Here is a 21,465-nt window from a genome sequence, read left to right on the forward strand (position 1 = left end):
ACCAAACGGAGCTTAGCACTTGCAGTCTTTCTTGCATTGTACCAGAGGATCAAGAAAACAGACGCTGGAAGGGTCCCCTTTTATAGAAATGATACGGAGGATACCAGAAACCGACTTTTGAGAGTAAAAAACAAAGTTCTGCTGTCTTCAAATTTAATAAGTCTGCGATGCTCTCATTCTCGTAATAACTACTGTAGGAAAGGCATAGACTGGTGCCCACCCCTCCCTCTTTAGTAAAGAGGAAAAGGAGTTTGGCGGGGCGTGTTGCTTACAAAAGGGAAAGAGCGCCGAGGTGGCGGCATACGGGAGGCCTGGCGCTCAGAGCTTCCAGACGAAATGGTCTGGGGCGGAAACATAGGGCAGGCACACGACTGCCCGGGAGGCCCTAGGAGCGCGAGCCCAGAAGTCCGGGGCGGGCTGCCTCCGCTTCGCTGTTGCTTGGACACCGGTAACCGACCCGGAGGGCCTCGGCCGCCGGCGCCGCGGAGCCGGCGGGGTGGGCAGGAGCGGCGCTGGGAGACGGGCGGAGCCGGTGAGTCGGAGCTGCGCACTCCTCCCGCCGCCTGCAAGGCTCCCGGCTCCCGCGGGCAGCATCCAGACCCGAGTACCCTGGGCCGCCTGTGCCTAGAGTTACACCCCTTTCGGGTCAATTCCTTAATCAATCCCTTCCGGAAGGCTGAGGCGACGCTATCACTCCGCGAGTTTGAGAAAAATCCCTGTGCCGTGGGTAAGGGATGTAAAGTCTCCCTCCACTGGCCGCCCAGCTGTACTTCACGTTGTCTAGAACTGCATCCCTAGGCTCTTATTCTTTTAATAATTATTTCTTTTATTTTGCTTATAAGGCCTCCTTGTGGTGGTTCATGTATTATTATTTTGAATTGCTATTTTTCTTCTTTTAATATTTTATCTTTCAAATGTCTTCCCAAATACTGCACACCTATTTAGGGCAGAGCCTGGGAATTTTATTTGTTCTATAGCACCCCAAATAAGATGACCCACAATAACCCTTTCTGCAGATGAGGAAAATGAGGCATACAGCTGATATATGACTTAACCAAGGTCTGAGTTAGCAAGCTTCAGACTCAGGAGACCGTTTCCTCACTTTCAATTCACAGCATTTTCTATTTCTTTCTTGACATTGAATGCTCAATAAATATTTGTGAATTGACCTGGTAACTTCCCAGGCCTACTTACTATTGTATGATCTGTCTGGACATCTTGACCCAAGTGTAGCTTTCTAGAGATATCCCTGTTACTGGGTAGCTCCGTTCTTGTCCCAAGACCAGAACGGGGAGTTTATTTGAGTAGTTAAGTATGGTACACTTTCAAAAGTGAAAGGAGGCCACTGCTTGAACAACAGTAGCAAAGGCACCCAGAAGCTCTAGAGGCATCCTTTTAAGCGTACTTTTTGCATATGTAAATTTGGCTTTGATTGACATTTTTGATGACAGCTGGTGGTTATATAACATTTTGGCTCCTGCGCAAGCGCTACCCATGAGGCATTTTGTTATAATTGTATTCATTTATGTACTGTTTATAAGTGTCTAATGAGCTTTTGTGACCTTAAAGGTACTTAAGGGCAAGTTGCACCCTTTATGCACATGCTCAGCATTAAGAAGTACCTTGTGGCTTTTGAGCCAGGTCTGTGGCTAGGCCTTTCCTGTTCTGTTGGCCCTTAAAGGTGTCTCTGAAGGTGTGGTTGTTAATCCTCAGGGGTGGCCAGCACTGCTTTATCCCTCCTCACTCATGCCTAACTGCATAACATCCCTCCCAGTCCTCCCCCACCCCAAGTCATTTGTTGGTACTACCTGGTGAATAGGGTTTAGGACACCACCTAGCAAAGTTAAGAACTCAAAGACAAATTGCTAATTGTTAGACACATCAAATATCCAACAACCTAAAGGATTTTGAACTGTTGTTTTACTTTGAATTATACTCTAGACATGTATATGTGAGACTAGTGCATTTCTATCCTGAATATACAATACTTCTCATTTTATTATTGCATTCTTAAGATTTTATTACTAATCATATCCAGCTAATTTCCAGAACTATCAAAATTATGAATTTTGATAACAATTTACTGATTTCACCTGAGTGAAGTCCCATTACATTGGTAACAGCCACAGCTCTTACACACAATTCAGCCTTCTCTCTTCTGCTCTTGCCTCAGGTTCAACATCACCTCAGACTCAACTAACCTGTCACTACATCCTCAGAGTTTGTTCTTTCTTCTTTATTCCCTATGGCAGTGAGTGATGCCTGCATATACTTTCCTTTTCCTTTCAACTACGGACTTCATTCTCACAGGTTTATTCTACTAAGCTAGAACTATGATTTCCAAGAGCTCTGGACTCATAAATTCCCAATCTTGTACCTAATAAGAAAATCTAGAAATGCCCTGGATGAGACTCCTTGACCCCAGCTGGTTCATCTGACTGTCCCTAAAGCATTCATGTTGGGGATAGGACTAATAGGATTGACAGCAATCTATTGAACCATGTAAGTGGAGTGCGCAAACAATTTCTCAAAATAAAGGAACCCTCCTTCTTTTAAAAGAAGGAGTGTTTCCGGGAAAAAAATAAAAACAATATTTGTCTACCCAGAGTTTACCTAGGCATACGAAACTTAAGGTTACTGAGAATATTGACTAAAGAATTGCCAAAATGCTAGACATTGGAATCCAGACAAAACGGAAAGCAGAAGATGTATAGTAAGAAAGGAGAGGCAGGGAGATTAGGCAGCTGGGATACTCAAAGTAGGTGAAGAATTTGTGTTGTGGTAATGATGTAAGACAGAGAATTGGATTGATCATAAGCTTTTGGATTATGTGCCTGGTGGAAAAGTAGTACATCCACAAGCAGATGGTTGCATGGGTGAGCCTTAATGATCATGATGTCTGTTTTCTGCACAATAAGAACACTAATAAAAATATATGGAATTTCAAAATTGGTGCTGAACTTTTAACCTCAGTTATAATGCTATGGATACAAAAACCACCCAAATGAAAATAAACGGAGGCTATTTGTTCAGAGCTTGCACTAGCAAGGGAGTCAGCCACCATCATTTGTGTAGAGCTGAAACTCAAAGGGAGACAAGGGAGTGGGAAAGTTTTCAAGTGAGGAAAAAAAAAAAAGGAGAGCGAAGACTTTAGGTATATGCTCTGACTGGAGTCTGTTGACATGGGGAAGCTAGAGATGGGCTAACTAGGAGCAGGACATCCTACATGATTGGTTTGAGGAGCTGATTTGGCTTTCTCTGTTGGTCCTGAGTTGGAAATACAGGCAAATATTAGGGAAGCTGGCAGTAACTGACAAAGTCCTGATTGTTCCAAGCTGATTACTACAGAGGTTGTGGTTTGGCTTCCTGGGCTGGTTGGTGTAGAGGTGGGTCAGAATTCTGTTTTTACATATGGTTTGGCTCTTGTCCATCTGTATATTCAGTCTCTCAATGTTCACAGAAATTCAGTTAGGTAAACTTAATTTTACCCTTATATTAGAAAACTGAGATATAGAGAGATTTGGATAGGTTAAGTATTGTATTCATGAATATATAATTTGTTAGTGAACTCTCATTCACTAAATTTAAATCATGGCTATTTATTAAGCACTTATTATATGCTGGTCAGTGGACTAAACAGTTTGCATATATATGTGACATACATATACTTATATATTTCCTCACAACACTTTGAGACCTTATTGTTTTCACCATTTTCCAGAGGAGGAGACTGATGCTCAAATATATGAAGTAGTGTTCTCAAGGTCATATAACTGGTAAGGAGCCCATCTGGAACTTAATCCCATATTTTACTGACTTAAAAGATATGTTCCTTGGCTTTTGATTAAACTGATAATCTACTTTCATCACTCTGTCACTCTATTTCACCTTAGTCTGTATTTATGAATATTACCATCTGGCCTCTTTTCCTGGGTACTTACAGGATGTGAGCAGGGATAATTAAAAGACCTAACAGTGTGAAATGAAGGGATTTAATCTACCATTAGGATGCTGGAAAAACTTTGAATTTAACCACAGCCAACGAAGTGGATGAGATGCCTGGGCATGTGAAATCACACGGTGAAGGTGGAGGGGTGAAGAAATGGTTAAAAAGGCAGTGGAAGAATACAAACAAGAGGGCATGAGCACCTAAAATGGACTGCTTCTCTTAATAAGCTAATGAAATACTTTGCATGAAAGTCAGTTATTTATAGGTAAACTAAATATCGCTGATGGTTAGTAAGATGTTTCATGGACAAACGGGACAATTATTTTTCTTTTAAATGTGTTTTGTGGAAGTGAAACTATAAACTTTTTCCTTGAATAGAAAACCATCCTCAGGAATTGTAATTGTTGAGCCCCCAAATCACACTTGTGACAAATTCTCTGAGAGACTGAAGAGGCTGAGTATTCTATGTTAGCCAGTGTTAATTATGTGTTAATCACCTCTAGTGTTCCAGCGCTTATGGAACTCCGTTTACTCAGTTTGTGTTTGCAAAACAATTTTATTACAGGCAAAGGATATAGCACAGAAACAACAGAAGATATGCACGGAAAAGTGTCCAGAGATCTCAGGCACAGTTTTCTTTATTCTCCCACCTCTGAGTCATACAGGTGCTCTTGGTCTGTACAGACAGGTCTGTAACCACTACTGCTGTAGCAGGAAGCCCAAATCTGCTCATGGTGGAGATCTCTTATAACGAACTCCTTATATAGACATATTCTAGCTATGCTTCCAGCTTTTACTTTGAAAGCTCCCCTCTACCAGGCTCTATCGAAATTAGATGCAATTATAAATCCAATTATTATTACTAAACAGTGCTGGCAGGCTGATGATATATGCTACTTTGAAACAACTCACAGAACCATGGTTTCAAAACATCATTTATCCTTAGTTAATGCATTCCATAGTGTTGGCCAAGGGTCAATAGCTCTGGAGATAAGCTGCAATTAATCCAAACAAGCTAAAATGAACCCATTATATGCATAGCCTATGGACATGGCAACTTTTAAACTAAACACTCAAGCCTTTTCCACAATAGAACTAGCAAACAAATGAATATTCCCTCTTGTATCTATATATCATTTCATGTACAGCTCTTTCCATCCTGTATCTGTTCATTTTCTGTAAAGAGTGGTCTATTCATGCCTTTCTTCTTCCCCATTCATTCACTCCCGGGTTTCTTGCTATCTAAATTCTGCTACTGTCATTTCAGGCCACCCATGCCCTATTGCCACATTAAGTGGACTTTTTCCCCTTAGTTTTTATCTTATTGTGTAACTTTTTAAAGCTGTTTAGGTTGTTGACTCCTTCTTGAAACTCTTGGTTTCCATGACCCCATTCATTCCTGTTTTCCCTGCAAATTTTCTAGAAATCGTTAATGTTAGTAATTTTCTTGGCTTTCATTGTCAAGAATCCTTTCTTTGTTGTTGTGAGACCTCATCAAATAATCAGCTCCAAAATGATAATACTGAAAACTCTAGCTCATCTGAAATTTTCTCATGAATATTAGGCACATATAACATTAAAAAGCACTCATATATAAATTTAAAATAGTCATTTTTCCTCTAAATCCTACCAGTTCTTCCTCACATAGACCCAAATGAAGATAATGGCATTGCCATCTATTCATTCTCTCATGCCAGAAATGGGAGTTACACTAGACGACTCCTTCTCTGTTACCACATCCAATTTCTTACCAAATAATGTGATTTGTACCTATTAAATACCTTTGGTTCTTTCTTTTCTTCTCCATTTTTACTTCCTCTGGCTTAATTTTAAAAATTCCTTGATTAGTCGTCTTCTTCTTGGTCATTTTTTACCTTAAATCATGTGCTCCTCCAATTAAACCTCTGGCATGGCACTGGATTGTGACTACCTATTCACTAATGTCTTTCCAGTAAAGATTCTAAATGGTTAAAAGGGGGTCTTATTTTTGTGTCTTCGGTGCCTAGTTTATAATGTACATTCAATAAATATTTTCTGAGTGAATAAATGAATATGCAGTTTAGAAAATATGTATGGAAAATTATCGTATGCTACTGACATGCTCTAGAACAATGCTGTCTGAAACACTTCTCTACAGTGAAAGAACTGTGCCAGAATGCAGTGGCCATTAGCTACATGTGGTTATGAGTCCTTGAAGGTAGCCAGTATAGCCAAAGAAGAGAATTTTTCATTTTAAAATTTAGTATGGCTAGTGTCTTTAGTGTAGGACAGCACAGCTCCAGAAAAAGGCCCAGAAATTTCCTTTCTACTCCATTATCACCACCTTAAACTAAGATTCTAGAGATGATCTGTCACACAGACTTCAACAATTCAAGAAATATTTCTGACTACTTAATACATGCCAGGCACTGTGGCTTCAAAGAGAAAACAAATAATTTCTGCAAACAAAGATGCAGCAGGGAAATGCGAACTAGTAATGGCATTTGATTTCTGATATGCTTATATTTAGGGGACATTCTGAGGGTTGATTGAGACAGTGGGGAAGAACATTTTTTTTTCCTCTTCTTTCTCTTCCTTCTCCATCTAGATTCTGAAGTAGCAAATGGAAGTGGAATTGTCAAAACTATACTTCTGATGATGATGGGAGCCATTCTGGATCCCACTTTACATCCCTCCTTAAAGTAATGATGAACTTCTGCTGGTTTATTTGACCTATTTAGTTTTCATTATGTCTCCTCTCTTTTCTCTCCTCTATTTTGTATCTGGTATTTCAACTGCTTTTAGATTTATTAATTTATTTGCATTTTATAATATAGTGTCAAAGATGACCCAATATTATATATATCCCTCTGGCTCTAGACAATTCTACCAAACTGTGTCACTTATTATGACTGGCTGTTTGTGGTGTGATAGCAAATTTTCAATCAGTATGACAGCATTTATAGCCAAGCTAATTTAGATTACTTAGCAAATATTATGCCATGAGATTATGTATAAAATGATATCACTGGGGCCCAAATATGTTGTATATAATGTATTTCTTTATCCACTAATTTGAACATTTCCATAGAAAACTGCAGTAAGAAGCTCTTGGCATAATTTCTTTGTAATAAATTCTGAATGCTGCTTATTACTTTTGATTTTCTTATTCTCCAGATGGTTACACATTTGCGCTCTATTTGTTATTTCGCTAAGCACAAATTTCTTACTGGGTGCTATTATTTATTTATTTATATTTATATCTTTGGTTTGTCTTGTAGCAGACAAAAACTGTTTCTCTTAACTGATAATTTAAGAACACAATAGGAAAGGAAATTAGTGGAAAGCTTGATTTTTCCGGTGTGATTTAATATTTTTCAAGAGCTGTAGCACTGGATGAATTTTGATATCTCTATTGAACATTAACAATTTAAATCATTTAGTAGTGAAAATTATATAATTCCTAGAAAATATAAATAAGTAATGCTTGTATTGAGATCTTTGCTAAATCATAGTAATTTAAAATATCCAAATGTTTACACTTTAAAATCTTTCAAAAATGGAATCATTAATAAAAGAATTACTTACTTCTTTTCCCCATCGCATAATGATAACGTCACAGTGACATCCATTTTGATTTTCTTTTTCAGAAGCATAGGAAAGTATACCTTTTCATACAAAGAAATCACTTGTGTTGAATTATTGGCCAGTCATGGAGTGGGAAGCTATTAAGGTACATTACTGTTTAGGATGAAACATGTAATAGGAAACCTCAGTATTTTATTAAATTTTTTCAACTAACAGCTTAAAGCTGTAGTTAGAGGGAAATAAAGCTTCATTGTCAAGTTTCACCCTATTCTTCGTTATTTTCTGCTTAGTTTTAGTCTCATTTTTTCCTTCCCTTTAGATGACTTACTGGGCTCTGGTAAAGAACCTAGGAAGAGGCACACTGAGTGAGTAGTGGGTGAAGGGGTGAGTGGCAGCAGTGCATTCCCTGTTTTCAATTTAGTGTTTGAAGGCCTATAAGAGCTAAAAAAGAAAATGACCTTTTGCTGAGGTCATATTCAAGGAAGAGTTAGTCTTTCGGTTTTTATTAAATTTTAACTTGGTAGCTCGTATGAACTAGAATTCTTTCTTATTTAGTAACATATGCTTTGCATTAATGCAGTAGTTCCATGGGGAAGATCATTTAGGGAATCTGGATAAATAAAAATCAGATATACTCTGGAGGCTCCATGCCAATGTATGGATAATTCTTTTGCAAAAGCAGAAAAATCAGCACTAGGTAAGAGTTCTCAATAGAATTTTTAAAGTATCTCCTATGTGAATACTCAGGATTCCTCTCATTTTATCCAACCTTTAAACCCTACTACGTTCATAAAAATAACAGGCAGAATGAACAGTTTTGCATTAGAAGAATAAACAGATCTTGGTGAGTGTTGTTAAAATTTCTAAACAAAGGTTAACTCACACTGAGTAGTTTCTTCATTATTCAAATATAACCTCTGAATAGTTGATAATATCAGTCTTTCTTATAAAGGCAATAAATAAACCTGTGGAAAGGTCATATTTTATGTACCTTAATACCATATTAGTCAATGTAACTGAGCTGTCTTAACATTTAGTTCCTTAATAGACAATAGATTTGAAAAATTTCAAGGGAGCTGCTTGTTGTTATCTTTAAAAAAGTAATTAAATCAATAGGAAAAGGCAAACAATTTTTCAAAATATTTTACGGTTTCTCTTAGCAAAGCATCATAAATGAATTATAGATAGAAACAGCACGGAGATAATGTGTTCCTTATTGCTAGGTTCACTCCTTCTTAAATGAGTTACCAGAATTGTTTTTCAAAAGAGATTTGTTTCTTTGTTACTGAGGATCCTAGAGTTTGTAAAATTAGGAAGAAGAGCCCTTACTGGTATGTATACTTACTAATGTTGTATTGGTGTGTGTGTGGGGAGGGGTGGGGAAAGGCGTGAAAAGTTAATACTAACATTTGGGTTGAAGAAATACATTACTGCCATTCCTAAGTAAAACTTATAGTTTCATTAAAATAACTTTTTCCACTAGCAACATACTTCTATTGATGTAGAAAACCTGGATCTTAGTCTACAAACTGAGCTGTGTAAAGAATACCACACTTAAAATTTTCCTCTAAATCAATGAAATTCTAACTTAGAGGTCCTATCCCACCAGTTCAGCAGGAAATTTACCATTATTCATAATATATACATTAATGTGGTTATACATTCATAATTATCTATATTTATAAACAAATGTATCTATATTTATAAACAAATATATCTATATTTATAAATAAATATATCTGTATTTATTTGGCATATTTATACCAAAACTGTTGAAAAACAAAGTTTACATTTCAGGTGGGAAAGAAAAAAATCTTACAAGGTGTTTATCTTTTTACGTGGAATTACAGCAAACAGTACATATAATCTAACTATAACGGTGAGGCAATCTCAAATTTAAGCTTACTTTTGTTAACAAATAGGTTCTTTGGTTCTGTAGGTTACAAATCTACATCCTCTAGTTTAAATGACTAATAAAGATAAATGATTTATAACATGGTTACCTGAATAAAAATAATTTCTAGGTAAAAGTGATTTTTCTTTACATTTTCTATTTCATTAAGTATGGTTCCCTGATTAAAAGAGGTCCCTTTTTAAATTAAAATTGTGGTTTCCTTTATTAAAGAGAAATGTAGATTATTACTATTATATATTATTTCCTCTCCCCTATATCATTCAGGTAGTATATCCATTCACAATGTAGACATTCTTTCGCAGTTTGCATGTCTGTATTACCCTTTGCTATGTGATAAATTGATTCCTCTATTACTTTACTGTATCATAACTTCTGCAAAAAAGTTTTATCATATTAATTACTGAAGACTAAATACTTGTTCTATATCAATTTGCTCTTTTCCCCAGCTGTGTGCGTGTGTGTCTAGGGACTGTCAGTTCCAAGTTCTTTGCTCATTCTTTCTGCTTGAATATTTCATTTTTTTCTCACCAAGTTTTTTGTAACTTTTTATATATTAAGCCAGGAACTTTTTGTTACCCACATTTTAAGACTTTCTTCCTGATTTGAGAGATTTTTTAAAAAAATAGTGGGACAGCTTTACATTTTTATGGAGTCATAACTCTAGAACCTTATGTATTTTTTGGAGTTATGCTGAGAGACCTTTCTCATTTTTTATAAAGTTTCCTCTAGCCGTTTTTTTTTTCTTTTTCTTTTTACAATTAAGCTTTTAATATATTTGATTTTGAGCCTAATTCTATAGTCTCAAACAGAAACTTTGTAATCTTCCCCGGATTCTGTTAAAATCAGGTTTACATTTAACAAATGATTGGGAAATATTGCACATTTTGTTCTTATTTTAAAGAGTTACTATACACAGTAGCACATTGAAATGTCCTGAGAACTCTTTTCTTACTTTTATTTCACCCTATGAACACTGCTTATAATACTTCCTTGGTCTCTCTGTAGCAGAATAGCATGGTGATAAATTGCAGAGCTAAATCGAGTTCTGCACTGTCCAGGTACAAGACACTGGCAAGTGCTTAACCTCTCTGATTTCAAGTCTCCTTTACAAAACAGGGCCAGTAATCCTACCTACCTCATAGGTTGTTGTGAAAGTAAAGGCAAATAAAGTATGTTTTAAGTTCAAGCTATCATTTTTGTTTTCTTTGTGTCAAGACTCTGCTAGCTATTTCATGAAGTTAGTAGTAATATCTCTAAATAAATTGAAACTTTAGGACTGCAGGGGCTATGTCTCAAAATTTTCTTTTTTTTTTCAAAATTTTCTTATATTCTCTAAAATCTATCAGAAATAGGCAAAAGTGTTCAATAAATAGTTGACATTCTAGAAAAAGTAAAATGAAAAGGCACAGTTCTTCAAGAGCAAAGGCTGTCTCATAGTAAAATGGCATAGTATTTTCTTTTCTGTTTTTTTTTTTTTTAAGATTTTATTTATTTATTTGAGAAAGAGACAGCGAGAGAGAGCAAGAGTGGGGGGGGGGAGAGAGACAGAGAAACAGGCTCCCCGCTGAGCAGGGAGCCTGACATGGTGCTCAATCCCAGGACCCTGGGATCATGACCCGAGTCCAAGGCAGACACTTAACAGACTGAGCCACCCAGGCACCCCTGGCATAGTATTTTCTAATTAAAGTATTTCTTCCGTAAGAATTTTAAAGTTTCAAATTTATAAGAATTTGTTATTTTACATTTCAGACATTAAGTAGCCCTTGAATATAAATGACCTAAGTACTTTATATTTTGTCAGCAAATGTAAATGTTTCTCAGGACACTCCCTGTAAAATCATTTGATATGACTTAGAGGTGAAATAGTAACGTAGTACATGATATTGACCTATGAAATAATTTAACATCATAAAAGCTGATTTGACTTGCTTGTCATTCTTTATGTCTCAAGCAATTACCAGAAGGTGAAAAGCTCATCTCTTAGATAAATTCAGAATACGGTATGAGATTACTTTGTGAATATATATGTGGAAACGGACTTCTTCAGATCTAATTTGATTTGTAGAGAAAGACGATATCTAATCTTTCTGAAGATGTATTTGGCTTTAGTAAAACCATGAGACATAATATTTAATGCATCTTAACTCTAATCTATTGGATGTAATACAAACATAATATAAAGTCAATAGAACTTCATTAAAGAAAGAGAGAAGAGATTAAGAATCAGAGGATAGAGTTTAAAGATTTATAAAAAACATTATTATAGGTATGTGTGAGAAAGATGTGGAAAAAATGCCTTGTAAAAAGATGTTCTTTGAGAAATCAACACACGAGGCAGGATTTATTCTTTTTTCTACTACTGTTATGGTATTATAAATTTTCTACAATAGGACTTTTAAAATTTTGGAACTTGGGTTAAAATGAAAGTCAATATTTGATAAATGCATGTTCAGTATGATGATCTGTCTTTATGGTTGATCTTTATCTGACAAACTTTTTTCATTGTTTCTCGAAATAACTTTGAAAATGGTTGTCAAGAATGAACATAATGACTGCATCTCTGTGACTTATTTATTCCCAAACTGGAAGTTTATACCTATTAATCCCCTTTATCTATTTCACCCATTGCCTCACCTACCCCCCCCTTACTCCCCTCCCCTCTGGCAACCTCTGAAATACAGTTTGTTTTCTGTTTTTAAGAGTGTGGCTTTTCGTTTTTGTTTCTCTGTTCATTTTGCTTTTTAGAGTCCACATACAAATAAGTCACAGAGATGAAAAGTGCAGCATGGGGAATATAGTCAATAATACTGTAATACCAGTATAGGATAACAGATGGTGACTACACTTACCATGGTAAGCAATGAGTAATGTACAAAACTGCTGAATCAATATGTGGTATACCTATAACTAATATTACATTTTATGTTAATTATACTTCAATAAAAAAAATGATCATAATAATTGCATATTGAAAACTGAAATGTTTTTCCTAGAATCTGACTGGAATATTGACCTATAGTTTATCATAAATATAAATCTTTTCTATGTTTAAGGCAAGATTATGCTACTTTATGAGCAAATGTTGTCTTTAAACTCTTTATAAATATGTTAATTATTTTGTTTTGTTTTATTAACAATAACTCTAACTTTGATTTTTAAGATCATTCAAAAATTTCCCACTATTCACTATCCTCATCTTGTTACAATCAGTTTTTTGAGTTTTTTCTCTGTTGCACTTTGATTATGAAAAATAAGACGATATTCTTCCCCTCTCACATCTTGTAATTCAGTGCAGAAAACAAAACAAAACACGTGCACAATTATTTAAGAAACTCTGCGATAAGTACAATATGATACTTAAGTAATAATAAAGTATAGGGAGGAGTAAGTAAATTTGTTTTGTGGTGAGAAGTAAAAGGAGACATCATATTAAACGCCTAAGGAAAAGGAGAGTAAAAAGAATGTGAAAGGGAATGATAGCACAGAAGTGTATGTCTTGTTTTGATGACTGGTATGACTAGAATATGGAATGTGTGGTAAAGAGGCAAGGGGTGGCAGGAATATACCAAGGAATATTTTTATTGTCTCATGGACATGTAACTTTTAGACCTTGTGATAAAATTCCTTGGTGTTACTAAATAATATCTAATATATATCAAATTGGTGAGTACCTTGAAGGCACAGAATATGTCTTATTCTTTTGTATCCTAAACAAGTAGCACAGTGACAAACAAGATAAAAGCTAAAAACTGCTAAAGGAATCAGTGAATGGCTAAAATGAAATGAATCAAGCATCATCAAATACTAAAGTGGATCTTAGAAGACGATTCAGTCCAGTCTCTTAGATTTTCCAAATCCTTCCTATATAACACTTAATAAACTATTTTATAGTTTCTCCATAATCACTTTTATTGATAAAATGCTTTCTACCATACAACATAGCTTTGTTCACTATTGGAAAAACTAGAATCGTCAGAAACATTTCTGCATGATTGCCAAAACATTCTTCCACGTAGAACCACAACCTCTTAGTCTGCCTGCCATTTTTAGAATAAAGCCTCTGCGGATGTCTGATTAGACTTATTTCCCTATCTTCTCCCCTACCCCACCACTGGCAACATTATAGCGAGGGCAGCTTCTGATAATAGATAGTAGCCTCACCCCTGGCCATAACTGTGGGCAGGAATGGAGAACAGACTTACGCTAGTACAATAACAATATCCTGACTTCCCCGCAATGATTGAAAGGGTCAAATAGGCACTTGGTCAAGTAAGGCTAATTAAAATACCCCCCGAGATAACTGGAATCAAATTTGAGAAAGAGTCAGCATCACTTTCATAGCTGAAGCTCTACAGTGTAAATCTCAGGAGGTGTCAGCAAAGATTTCTGAAACACAGAAGAAGTCAGGTTGTAAAAGAAAACTAGAATGAGTATGAAAAGACTACTTGAGGCCAAGACAGCGAGAATGTTGATGGCACCTAAGTCCTTGTATTCCTGCGTCTGTTATGGATGGACTACTGATATTTCCTGATCCCATAAATACTCCATTTTATGTTGTATTCTTTCTTTTTGTGTTTTTTTATTTGTTTTCATTTTTGCTTAAACTGAGTTTTCTTATCTGCAACAAAGAAGAACCAATATAATTGGCAATCTGGTTTAGACATTTTAGATCTTTAGTCTCAGCCGTGGTTGGTTATTCCTCTGCTCCGTTAAGATCAAATCTCTGATTACTGACCTTGGCCAGGATGCTGACTCTGATTCCTATTCGCTGCCTTACTTGATGGTTTGCATTTGTATTCTGTGCTCTTCATTAGCTATGTTTAACCTGTTTAGGGTTTGGAAGCTAACTAGATAGAATATGACATAATTTGTATTTGAATCATAACTTCAAATAAGTTTGAAATCTGTTATATTATGGGGTAAAAATTGGGAAAAGGAAGTAATTATATTTTAATATTCTAACAGTTTATGAAGTATTTCCCATTCTCAGACCTTTTAAAATCTTTGTGAAAAGAATGTAGACTTCTAACTATTATTGGGCATATTTAAATTATTATAAAATAAATCAGCCAAACTATAGATAAAGCCAGTAAGAATAAACAAATATGTTTCCCAGAATTACTGGAAGACTATCAGTATGTTTACACTGATTACTGAAAGGAATATGTGAGGGAATCATGGCTACTGAGATGATTTAAGATAGCCTAAAGTTGCTTAATATTTTCATGAGGATATGAAAGAACAGGAAAGTAGCACATTAATTTCATAGCCTCTTCAAAGCCATGAAAATAACATAGATAAAAAGAAACAGCATCTTGGGGCCCCTGGATGGCTCAGTTTGTTAAGCCTCTGCCGTCCGTCCGAGTCATGATCTGCTAGTAGTTTGCCTCTCCCTCTTCTTCTGCCCCTCCCCTGGCTCCTACACTCTCTCTTTTGCATTCTCTCTCTCAAAAAAAAGAAAAGAAAAGAAAAAGAAACAGCACCTACAGAGATCAAGTATATAAATACAATTTATTAGGTTTTAGAAGAGTATATAGTACTATCATTGACTTTAAGGCTTTAGTTTTTGTGGGCTTTGGGGATGAGTTTCTAAATTGTCTACGGACTTTTGATATTGTTTGTGAGTTTGGGAAATAGGTGATCCAAATTGATTTATATGCTTATTTCCACTAAAAAGAAATATATTTTCAAATAAGAACACTGAAATAAACTGGGAGAAGATCCTTTTAATGCATTAATAACAAAGGACTATATCTAGAACTACTGAAGATTAACGAAACAAAACAAAACCCGAACCACAACCCAGTATGTACTTTACAATGTGTATACAATAGAGATACTCTAGTATGATACAGAAAAGTATGTAAGATACCTTACAGTAGACTTAGTTACAATAGCAAAAATATTTGAAAACAACTGAAATGTTCATCAATAGGAGAATGGTGTACTAAAACAATGGATTTTATACAGCAGTGAAAGAATGAAAGAAAGCTCTTTATAAAAACAGATAAATCTCAAAAATGTACTAAACAATAAAAAAATCTGTGGAATGATTTGTAGAGTACAATATTTAAAGTTGTAAAACTCTGAATCAATTCTATACAGTATATTATTGTGACATATATAATAAAAATAAACTGAAACCATGGGGATTATAATTTTGATGGTTGTAACCTTTGGTGAGGAAGGAAGTGAAATGTGACCATTGAATAATACAATGAAATTTGAATGCTATTGTTAACCACTTATTTCTTAGTCTGTATTGTAGAATGCAAGGTGTTTTATGTTGCTATGTAATATTTCACAAGAATATTTAAAACAATTACAAATAAAATCATGAGAGGAAATGGGTAAAGTGAGAGGATTTTCTGTCCAGAAAGATAAATAGCTCAGAAATTTTGTTTTAGCAATGGGGAAGCAAACAAAATTTGAGGAATATAGTGATTTGCTAAGATGATAGCCGAATGTGGTGAAGCAAAAGGAATTCTGTGTGTAACATGCTATTCAAGTATGGAAACAAGTAAAAATTGTAACTAAAAACTTAGTTTTTAACAGAAAATGCCAGAAAGCTTGAATAGTTGTAAGGGAAGGTGACACTCCCAAGCCAAATCTATAAACTATAAACTGATTGCAAGTATTTCATTCTTTCATATATTTTTTTTCATTCATGCATTTTTTTCATTTTCAACAAGACCCTGCTTTTGAACCCCTCCAATGTGACAGGCACTGTGGTAGATCTGTGCTGTCTAATACTGTAGTACACAGCCATATGTGGCTATTTAAATTTAAATTAATTAAAATAAACCAAAATAAACAAAATTAATTCCTGGGTTAAATTAGTCAGATTTCAAGTGATTAATAGTGATTCCAAGTGATCATGTGGCTAATATAATGCCCCCTATTTTGGACAGCACAGAACATTTTTCATCACTGTAGAAACTTCTATTTAATGCGGCTGTTGCAGATGATATGACAACAGCAGTGAACAACACAGATTTTGACTTCTAACAGAGAAAAGAGAAAACAAAGGAAAAGATTATAAAAATGTATTATCATGTTAAGTAATAATGAGTCATTAGAAAAAATAAAGCACATTAAGTGGATAGAGAGTGAAGGGTATGCTCTGATGAAGTGGCTCTCATAAGGAATCATAACTATGGAAAGAAAGGCATTTCTATTTATTGGGAGGGGGTTGAACCAAGAAATGTGTGGCTTCATGAATGTCAAGATACACAATTGTTTTTAGAATAGAGCATAAAAGAGAATTCTAGGAAGGTAAGAATTTTGAAATTGTAATTGGAAGTAATAAATCAAGAGGGAGGACGTTATGAACTCTCCAGCACAAGTGGAGGGATAAGACAAACAAGTAGAGGGATACTCCCACATTGTCAGAACAGAAGGAGGCCATGAAAGGCACAGATGTGTTTGGTTTGTGGGTTTGGTGATAGGAAATTAGAATTTAAATCCAATTCCTGCTATTTCCTCTCTGAGGTAGGAGGTGGTATCTTTCAAAAGAGAGAAATTGGAAATAGAGTTTTAAAGAAATAAGGTTTGAAACAACTCATGTCTAAACTTTTTCAGCCTGAAAATATTTCTCCTTACCTACCATTTCATTCGTAGGACTCTACTCCTCATACCCCCATTTAGAGAACCAAATTCTCTATTCATTTTACTCTAAGTGGACCTCACTCCAGCTCTGATAACCTACCCCATTTCAGTCACCAAACTGTAATTCTCTCATTTTCTCTTCCAGTAGCGTTATATTCTATCTAATGATGTAGCTCATGTCCTATTTTCTCAGGAATCTTTCTTTGGTGGTAGTATATGGATAAATGTTTAGCAACCACCTTTTAAAACGAACACAAAAAACAAAACCTTTCTGGTATTTGCTGATTTCCATGGTATAAATCTTCTCAACACGGTTGATTTCAAGCTTCTACACAGCCTCAATTGGCTTGCAAAATTAACGAAAATTTTAACAGCCAGCTTTCTGGCAAAACCTGTGAAGGACCTGCAATTTTACTCGATTGGCAAGTGAACAAGCTAGCCTGCCATGGTGATGGAAACAGCTTGAGGGTTCTAAGCAGTGACCAGGTCCAAGACGAATGAACGCTTTGGATAAAAATTAGCTGAAATGCTATAGATCTTATTGTGGTTGTTAATTTACCCTTTTGCATTAGGACTGGTTCTAGAGTTAATAACTATCTAAATTACCATTTCTGGTTCATTCTAAACTTATTCCTGCCTTTTGGACCTTTGCAGCTCTTCCTGGGTAACTCCTCCCTAAATTCTTTTGGCACACTCTCTCAGTTTATTACAATCAGATGTCACTTTCTGAAAGAGGACTTCTCCTTAGAATATTGCTTAAATTAGACACTCTCCCAACTCCACACTATCTCCTCCAGTTACAGCTCTGGTTGTGTCCCACACGATATGTTGTGTTTATATTAATGATAATTGTCCAAAATTTTTTCTAAGTTCCATGGTGATGCATTCTTCTATATGGGTCATTTGTAATTTATTTCTTAATTTATACAAGCATGGGGATTTTGTAGGAATCACATTTTTTCTTTCCCTTTATCAGTTCATTTATTTTAAGCTTTCTATTTCAAAACAATTATAGAATCATAGGAAGTTGCAAAAAAAATATACAGGAAGGTTTTGTGCTTGTTTCAGCCATCATTCCCCAATGTTAACATCATAATTAATGATAGTACAATAGCAAAAGCACAAACCATAGAGCTTATTCAGATCTCACCAGTAATACATGCACTTAGTCTGGTGTAGGTGTATAGCTCTATGGAATTTTATCACATGTGTAGCTTTGTGTAAGCACCACCACAATCAAGATACTTAACTGTATATTATCATAACACTCCCTACTGTTACCCTTCAACCACCTCTAGCCCCAGGCAACCACTGATCTGTTCTCAATCTCTATATAAATCCATTATTTCATGAATAAAATGAAATTCTACAATATATAACCTTTTGAGATGGGCTTTTTTTTCAGTTAGCATAACTAATTTGGGGTTTATCCAAGTTGTTGCACGTACCAATAGTCTGTTCCTTTTTATTGTGGGGTTATATTCTGTGGTATATCTATCATTTGTTTCAAAACCCATTCACCCACTGAAGGAAATTTGGGTAGCGTGCAGGTTTTGGTTAGTCTGTTTTTGCTTTTGTTTCCCTTGCCTTGGGAGGCCTATCTAAAAAGATGTTGCTAGAGCCAATGTCAAAGTTACTGCTTGTGTTCTCCTCCAGGATTTTTATGGTTTCATATCTCACATTTAGGCCTCTAATCCATTTTGGATTTATTTTTATGTATGGTGTTAAGAAAGTGTATTGTATTGAATCCATTTTTATGTATGGTATTAAGAAAGTGGTTCGGTTTCATTCGTTTGCATGTTGCTGTCCCCTAAGTTTTAGTGGTATAAACAAAGGTCCTAAGAATATTACGTACAAGTTTCTGAGTGAAAATAAATCTTTATGTCTCTGGAGTACACATTCAAGATATATGTTGCAACTGCTAGGTCATATTGGTAAGTCAGTTTTTAGTTTTAAGAAGAATTGCCAAACTATTTTCCAAAGTAGCTTTATCATTTTACATTCTAACCAGCAATGTATGGGTGACCCAGTTCCTTCACATCTTGGCCACTATTGGGTGTTAAAACTACTTTTTTGTTTGTTTGTTTTAGCTATTTTGATAGGTATATAGATAGGTCACTGTGGTTCAATTTCCACTTCTTATTGCTGGGCAGGGTTGGGGGTTCCAGCTCCCTATTAGGCCTCCACTGATACCTTAGCTGGGAGAGGTAGGCGTGCCTAGTTACTGCTTCCCATGTGACCTCCACTGAACCCATGTAAACTGTGTAGCTTCATGCCTGCTGAGTTGTGGTGAGAGTCGTGATTCACCATTAAGCCTGCTTGGACACTGCCCCAGTACTTCATTATTGCTATTGGGATGTGTGGAGGTCTAGGCTCCCCAAACAACATTCACTGACAATGAAAGGGGAGAAGATTGATTCCAACCATTAGGATGAAAGTCCTGTATTCCTATTTGGCTTCCTCTGACATTACCCCAGCAGGGAGACTGGGGTTCCTCATAACCAACTACCAAGGATGGAAATAGTCTAGGCTCCTCACAGCACCTCTGAGGGGCCACATTTTTTTCTCTGGTGTTTGGCTGGAGTAGAGAGGCTAGTGTCTAAATGTATTCTCTTGCTAAGCTGCCCTTTTCCTGGTCCCCTGGCTAGAGAGAATAGGCTTCTGTTGGAGATTTATTTGATCTGCACCCACTGGTATTTCTGGGTTGCTGGTTTCTTCAGCTTCAAGTTTAGGATTTGAGACTAAAAATCTTGGAAACTCATCACTTCATTGTTCCTCTGGTTCCAAGGTGCCTATCCAGGCTGCCTTCTTCCTTCCATTTCTCCACCTTTGAAGTCTTCTTGTGTTTTTTTTATAGATTATGACTAGGTTTTTTTTTTCTTGTTGTGGTACTTAGGGGAGGGAATAGGGATAAGTACACCCATTCCATCTTTCTAAAAGTGGAGGTCAAGAGCATTGACTTTTATGCTTGCTTCTGTATTTTCCATCTTTTTATTACTGCATGCTTCATTCAAGATAATTTTTTTTTTCCTGAACTTCTTTTCTTTGTTTTACTAATTCCTTCTTCAGCTTTGTCATGCCTGCTTTTAAGTTTACCAGTGAGTTTAGAATCACAGATATAGGGGGTGCCTGGATGGCACAGCAGTTAAGTGTCTGCCTTTGGCTCAGGGCATGATCCTGGCATTAAGGGATCGAGCCCCACATCAGGCTCCTCCGCTATGAGCCTGCTTCTTCCTCTCCCACTTCCCCTGCTTGTGTTCCCTCTCTCGCTGGCTGTCTCTGTCTCTGTTGAATAAAAAAAAAAAAAAATCTAGAATCGCAGATATAGCAGTCTGCAGTCCATGTATTTCTGACAGACTTCTTTTCAAATCTGCAGTATCAATTTGCATAATTTTTATTTCTGAAATTTTAAAATTTGATGTTATACTTATAAATATGTTAAGCATAGTTAGGTGGTTTATATCTGGTAACTTCATTATCTAGAGTACCTTTGGGTCAGTTTCTGTTATCTTTCCTTTTCTGGTGATTTCTATTATCTAGTCTCTTTGTGTGTGGAGTTACCTTTTGATTTTGTGCTGGGCAAGAATCACCTTAATTCACTTTCCTTATGAGAGATTCTGAGTCACGCAGATGATCTGTGACTGGGCTTCAGTATTGGCAGTCTTCACATTGGCTTTACTTCTGTTTCATTTTGTTCCTTAAGATATAGACTTCTGGGGTCTCAATCCTAGGAATGGGTTAATTTTCCAGGGCACCTACACTTGACAGAATTTGGATTCTATCTTTTATTTCCAAAGTTTCCTGTGGCTGTTACAAGTACTGCCCAGCCTCTCAGATGCCTCTCTCACATCAGATAGTGCCCTTGAGAAAAGTGGCCTTACATGCTGGTCTCACCTCTGTGGATTTCTGTATTCTACTAGATCTGGGACCAGGTTTTTATGATTACCTTGTTAGTTCTCAGATGCTTTCTTGAAGATTTAAAAAATGTTTTAACCATATTTTTGTTAGTATTAATTTGTAAGAGCATTTTCCAAGTTATCCACTTCTACATTACTATAACAATTTTCTTCTTATATTTTTCATGTAATTTTGTATAGAAGAGAAAATGATTCTGTTTCAACTATAAGCTTCATTGAATTAAAAAATTAAATGTTGATATAAAGTAAAATTTAATGATGCACTTTTCTATAGCTTCCTTTCCTTTAATAAGTTGGTCTTGATGAAGTAGACTGGCTTACTTAAAGGAGCACTGGACTTGGGATTCATGGTTTTCTTTCATAGCACTCTTCCCTAAGCTGTCTTTTTACACTGAATGAACTTACTAATTTCAGTAAGGATTTCCTTATTTGTAAAATAAAAAAATGAACTAGGTGATTTCTAATCTCTAAACTCTATGATATTTTAGGTCTACAAATTAGAAGAGGTA

General features: G+C 35.8%; 1 protein-coding gene across 1 annotated transcript in view; it reads left to right on the plus strand.

The window, feature by feature from the left end:
• The first annotated feature begins 336 nt into the window (after positions 1 to 336).
• The window catches only part of CCDC178 (coiled-coil domain containing 178), a 403,099-nt gene continuing 381,970 nt past the window's right edge, over positions 337 to 21,465 (plus strand). Inside the window, 1 exon segment of the mRNA XM_040632379.1 lies at positions 337 to 727. Coding sequence (XP_040488313.1) covers positions 337 to 727 — 391 coding nt within the window.

The sequence above is a fragment of the Ursus maritimus genome, unplaced genomic scaffold (assembly GCF_017311325.1).
Source record: "Ursus maritimus isolate PB19 unplaced genomic scaffold, ASM1731132v1 scaffold_18, whole genome shotgun sequence".
NCBI classification, from domain to species: Eukaryota; Metazoa; Chordata; class Mammalia; order Carnivora; family Ursidae; genus Ursus; species Ursus maritimus.